Source organism: Brassica oleracea, chromosome C6 (assembly GCF_000695525.1).
Source record: "Brassica oleracea var. oleracea cultivar TO1000 chromosome C6, BOL, whole genome shotgun sequence".
NCBI lineage: Eukaryota > Viridiplantae > Streptophyta > Magnoliopsida > Brassicales > Brassicaceae > Brassica > Brassica oleracea.
In genome coordinates, this window is record NC_027753.1 from 23,933,294 (window position 1) to 23,940,084 (window position 6,791).

The 6,791-nt window shown below is 33.0% G+C and overlaps 1 protein-coding gene across 1 annotated transcript; it reads left to right on the top strand.

Annotated features, from left to right (window-relative positions):
- The first annotated feature begins 4,506 nt into the window (after nt 1-4,506).
- On the top strand, nt 4,507-5,003 carry LOC106299332 (glutaredoxin-C14-like). The gene has a single exon (XM_013735441.1). The coding sequence runs from the start codon at nt 4,572-4,574 to the stop codon at nt 4,878-4,880; it is 309 nt and encodes a 102-aa protein (XP_013590895.1). The 5' UTR covers nt 4,507-4,571; the 3' UTR covers nt 4,881-5,003.
- The last annotated feature ends 1,788 nt before the right edge of the window (nt 5,004-6,791 follow it).

Sequence of the window (6,791 nt, forward strand, 5' to 3'; positions counted from 1 at the left end):
TCCTCGGAATTCATCGGTTTTTTCCGAGGAACACATATTTCCTCGGAATTTCCTCGGAATATTCCGACGGATTGATATTTCTTCGGACTTCCGTCGGTAAATTCCGAAGAAACCAAATTTTGTGTTTCCTCGGAAATTCCTCGGGATATTCCGAGGATTTCATTTTCCGTCGGAATGTGCGTCAGAATATCGCTGTTTTCTTGTAGTGCATGTATAGAAAAAAAGGAGGATCATGTTTTAAAAGGAGCCTTTCACTTTTTCATACTATATGTTGAGAAAATCAAGTTGTTAAATGGTTTAAGTATGATTTATGATTATAATTAATTAGCACAATTTATAATCTCGATTAGGGCATGCGATATACCGTTGGAGGGGTCCTGGTCTGGGAAGAGAGACAGCAAGAGCAGAATCAAAAAATGAGTGTGTAAGAGTGAGATAGACAAAGAATATTAGTCTTCAGGTAAGCTGGTGGAAGGGGATAATTAGTGAACGAATAATCACTACGTATATATGCATTACCACCGAAAGCTCGAATCCTATTTTTGTTCTTCTTTTTAGCCCATAATGATCCGATCAATGAGCTATAAACGAGGTCTAGCCCGGGAGAAGATCCAGCTATTAGACAATAAAAAAAATGACAACCCCATTTTGCTTCTACAGTACTTTTACAGCAGACCGTGTCTATTATATATCATCAGAGGCGTGTCTATTAAAACCATCCGCATCAAAAATCTTTAAACTACAGTATAATATTTTAATTAAAAAGTCTTTCAAATTTTCGAGAAGCCTCATGCTAAAAATATGAATATAGAAATTACAGGGACAAGTGTGGCAATGTCAAATAAAACTTAAATGGTGATTGTTTGGCATCAATGATGTATTGTGTTTTTGACGTATTCTAACATTGTTTTTAAAGTACTTCCGAGTGTTTGTAGAGTTCTTTTAGTCCTTTTGAATTATTATAGGTTTGGAGTAAGTTGAGGAACACTTGGAGGGAAACATGCAGGAAAGAATGTAATTTGGAAATTCTTGACGGAGCAACCGTTCTAGATGGAGCAACCGCTCCGGCAAATGAGATTTTTAAGAAAATTTCTAATATTCAGGATTTTATCTTGGGGGTTTTTTTTTTCCTATTGCAGCTGCCAGAGACTTGCAATATATTTTTTATTATTATTTTTCATAGACTATACAATAGTTTTTACTCAGAGAACGAGACTCTAGAGATTTCATTTTGCGATTTGCTACCTAGTAAGGGAGAAGGATCTATTCTCTCTCTCGATTTAGAGAAGAATTCATGAATCTTATTTCCTATTTTATTGCAATTGTATTCCATTTTTTCTTATCTTGAGATTCCTGTGTTTTCTTGTGTTATTGGCTGAGTAGTCGGCTTGTTTAGTCTAGGGTGTTAGGATGTTATATCCGTGAGCTAAACATAAATAACTATAAATTGATTGTCTTTATTCATTGTTGCATTTAAGGCATGCACTAAACTGATCACTTAGTGTATGAGCCTGGGTTTAACTTATGCATTAAAAGTATAATAGGTTGCTAGACATAACATGAATGAGCATTAAATCTATAGCCACCGAAAGTAGATGTTAAGGTGTTTTGTGAACTAATCAGATCTCATCACTAATTTTTGTCATCGAGTTTCGGTCCAAATGACGGTTTAGGTGCTGAGATCGATCAGCAAAAGGTGAAACACCACGAGAGTGGGTTGATCTAGTTTGCGTGAGTTCTAGATTCTTGCGTTGATAGAACTTGAATAAATGTTTGGCTCATAATTATTTGACACCCGATTCTTGCACCCTAGGCTAGCTTCTTCATAATCTGAAAACCTCAAATCAAACATGTTACTTGATAGTTACGATTTCTTTTAGTTTTAAATCGGCGAATTTTTAGCTTGACATTGAACCCATAAAAACAAAGTGTAATCTGGTCCCCTAGAAAAGACTCAATTTTACAACTACCACTGTTAACTTGACAGTAGACAAAGACTCAATTTTAGTGCATCAATCAACCATCAGGGCACTTTTAATAGAGCAAGTCTATTGATAAGTTCTAGATGAGTATTTAGAAAATTAAAAAAAATTAAAAATTAAAAAAAAACAGGAAACAGACAATTAAAAGAGTTCTCAAATAAGGAACTTTTAGAACCTCATGAGATACTCTTATTGGCATGTGTCACTTTATCTCTGGTTTGGTTATTTTTTTTTAAAATATATATTTTAAATTAGTAAAAAAATTGTATTAGAATAATAGTATTAATTTGTAGAGAACTCCTTTTGAAAAAGTTTAGCGTTGAGGGTGCCCTAAAGTTTTTCAAAGAGAGTTCTCTGCAAATTAATACTATTATTCTAATATGACTTTTTCCTAAACTATAATATATTTTAAAAAATATAATCACACCAAGACAAACTGATACGTGTGAATAAAAGTATTTCATGAGGTTCTAAAAAATCTTTATTTGAGAACTTTTCTAATTTGTCTCTCTCCTATTTTCTCATTTTTCATTTTTTTTTTTAAATTGTTTAGATATTCACTAGAATTTGTCATTGGACTTGCTCTTAGTAGATAGTTTTTCAAAATGAGTCTTTTAGCATTATGATATTAGTTTTTAATTATGCAACTAAAATTAATAATAACAAAAAGAATTAGATCAATAAACGACTGACACATCATTTTGAGTATCTTGCCATTTGTACTAGAGTCTCATCCCCAATAGTTTCTATTAATTCTGCTCCCCTCTCTCTTAGGGCACCTGCAGTGATCATCTGTCATCACAATTTCTTATCAAAAGAAATAACTAAAAATTAAAAAGTGAGAGAAAAGGTAAAAAAAATCAGAATTGATTGCTTAGGAAGAACCGATTGCACATGAGGTTTGACACTTGTCCTTTCTTAAATGGTTAACTAATTTTAACACAATAAATTTTAATTGCACAACTAAATTACTTTTGAATATTAATATAATAATATATAGAGACCCAGTTTAACATACCTATCACCCAAGTTCTAAAACGAGACCAAACCAGCCAATTAACCGGCGCTGCAATGCCAAACAGTTGTTATTCGTGGCGATATGGTCATAATCGCCCATGAACTTGGAATCATCAAAAAAAATCATTTTTGGGTTTTGAAAGGTTAAAATCTGATGTTACATGTCAAATCTGCAAGCTTTAGGCATAAATATCAAAGAAAACACAAACAATTGATGAAGTCCGTAATAAAACCAAGGCGTCTACAAAAAAATATCCTGAAGATGATGGCAGAATTACCTTTTTGCCATTAATGAATTAATAAAATAAAGAATATATCAAAATACAATTTGGTAGTCGAAACCGGATTTGGTGACTACAAATGGCTTAGTTTCCACCAGACTACAACACAAATTACGGTATTATATCATCTTTATCTAAAGATACTAGAGGGGTTCTTAGCGTATGGATCCCACGTATGACCCACTTTTTTTTAAGAAACCGGTTACCAAAACTACCAAATAGTAGTTAGTTTTTAATGGTTTCTTACACTATTCACGGACCCCACTGACACGTGACGGCCCACGATTGGTTCGTTTTTATTTTTTTTTTTCTTCAAAATTCGAAAAAGTAAAAAAAAAAAAAAAAAATTAAGAAACCCCAAATGGGGTTTTAGGGATAACGATGCTCTTAGATCTCTTAATAATTGTATTATTGATATATTTATCAGAAATTTTAAAAACTACTCAAAATTAATCTCCCATTAATTAGCGATTATCTCTCTTTTTTTCAACTCGCTAGGTCCATAACCGACTGTCCCACTCCGCAATCTCGAACATGGCCTATCACTAATGATGCTCATACCATTCCTTTTATTTTATATTTGTAGCTAGATATCTACGCAAAAAAAATGAACTGATGCGGGTACTCTAAGTATTTGCTTGCATGGTCGACATATGCTTTTCACTCTAGTCGACAAGTTCAAAACAAACTTACCTAATTTAACTGCTGCCTCCTTTTACGTGATTGATATACTAGTAATCTTAATCTTTTATTATCAAAGAGATTCGTCATAAAAAGCGTAGGACACATATACGTGACAAAGCATGCATGCAAACAAGGCGTGTGTCGTCGTTCACTCGTTTGCATTGAGATCCACTAATACGATATTGTTCACTTATCTCAAACATATATATTCCACGTATGTACGGTGTACGCGAATAATCTCTCGAATCGCATGCTTAGTTAATTATGATCGTTGCATTCTTCAGTAATATAGATGCCAAATGAATCATTATACATAATTATTTTCCTCCAAGTTGTACATCCAAACAGAACATATTAAAAAGGTATTTTCTCGCAAAGCCGCTTTAATCTTCGAAAGGAATCTGTTTTCTTTCATGCTTTTTTAAAGAACATTATATTTTTTCTAAAGGAAAAAAATAAGACTAAACCAAAAGATCTTGCACTAACTTGCCTTCCTATAAAATGCCCTAGAAGGTCATCAAGTTTTCAAACGAACAAAGAAACATAATTCAAATCTAAAGATACATAATATCTCGACCGTTGGGAGCCGCAAGATCAGAAACTGATCATGGACAAGGTTATGAGAATGTCATCAGGGAAAGGAGTTGTGATCTTCACCAAAAAATCATGTTGTCTGTGCTACGCCGTGCAGATACTTTTTCGTGACCTTAGGGTTCAACCAACAATCCACGAGATTGACAACGATCCTGACTGCCTCGAGATCGAGAAGGCCTTAGTCCGTCTTGGCTGCCCCAACGCAGTTCCTGCTGTTTTTGTAAGTGGTAAGCTGGTGGGTTCTACCAATGAAGTCATGTCGCTTCACCTAAGTGGCTCTCTCGTTCCCTTGATCAAGCCGTATCAGTTATTTCATAACTAGAAATAAATGGATCCTTAAGAAAAAGAAAGATAATTGTTGTATGTTGAGATTGGATAGTAAATAATGATGGAAAGATTACACTTGAATGTGTATCATGTTCTTATATATATAGCTGATTTTATATTTTGTTTCGCTCATGTCCAAGAAATTAATTTGCTATCTTTGTATTTTCCAGCTTAACTAATCAGTAGATGTACTGCTGTATTATCTATAGTAATGAAGAAAATTATACTTATTATATGTTATATTTGTCTCATTTATACATAAGTAGTTTAAAATAGAATAATTTAATTTTGTGATAAATTTAAGTGATTTAATTCACCTCTTTTTTATAGTGCTACAATTATCACATTCTCTAAATGGTTTTAATGAGAACACTAAGATCGATTAAAAATTATATCATATAGTATGTTTATATATCACATGAAACAAAGCAGGAAAATATATAAAAACCAATAAATAAATAAAAATGTATATATATATATATATATATATCAGAAGCATGTACGATGTATTAGTCCGACGATATAGTTTTTGTAGAAATTTGTGAGCATAATGCAAGTATCGAAATAAACAAGAGATCAACGTATAAAAATAAACATAAAACCGGCAATCTCTTCGATTTTTTATCAGTAATGTTACTTTATATATTTGAGCTGGGGAAACAGACGTGTCTAGGGAATTATATCGTATAACCAGATATAGACCATTGCGTTTTGCTCCTCACAATGCCGCGCTATAAGAAGGTCCATGCTATATCAACCATCTTAAACTGATGTGAGAAATAAATGATTGAAACTAGAAATACTTGTCAGTTTTAGGAACACTTCAGTCTCTATGTTCACTTCATATCACGATAACATAGCATATGTACAATCCGATTTCATTCGTAACCATAAAACTACTAGAAGATGAATCTGATAATGTTGAATTCCTCTTGCACTCCCCCCAAAAAAAACATTAGTTTGTTAGAGTCGGACACAAATACATGAATAAAAAAAATTGTTGTATTTTGTAAAGAAACTGCATAAGCTGTATTTATCTTTGAAATGATGATTGGTGGGGAGATACTGTATTTACTTACTTTCCGAGTTCATTGGGGATCTTTTGAGGGAGAATCTAAACGGTACTAAAGGGACGTGTAAAAACTATCTTCACTTTGGTGTCTTTATCAGTAGGATCCAAAGATTCTTAACTTTGAGAAATGCATTCTCAATGATCTAATCATATGCATCATCATGACACTTGAAGAATTCAACTTTGTTCTAAGAGCATGATTAACTCGAAGTTTTTAGAGTGAGGTTCTTAGCAAAAGTTAAGAAACAGTTTCTTAACTTCTGCTAATAACTCCACTTTAAGAACCTCGGGTTAATCATGGTCTAAGCATCCCAACTTTTTAAAAGAAAAATTCGACACTAGATAACAGGATGCATTAAAAAGGATGACCATATATTCTATATATCCAACAAATCATATTCTATTTGGTTTTATATATCTTCTAATATGTTTTCTAAAAAAAACATGAATAAGATTAGGAAGGAGCTGATGGTAACGGAACACAAAGCTGACTTGTGGGTGGTGCTACGTACTGCTAGTCTCCTCCACTCAATGGGACACATATTCTGCATTTCCCAAAGACAGAGACTTTCGAAGATTCCTATTCGGTTTGATCTTTGCTCTTTTTTTTTTTCTTTCTCAAATGCTGCATGTAAACTCTTCTCCTTGTGGGACACCATTTTTAGACCTCAAAATAACAATTTCATTGTCATGACTTGTGGAATCTGTAGGTGAGAGTTGTTGAGAAACTTGTGCTACATAGAAACTCATCTTGTTTAGCTTAATAAACTATTGACTTAATCTTCTTGGTGGTATACTAATTTTCAATTTCTTTCATTTCCAAGAGCTGTGGTA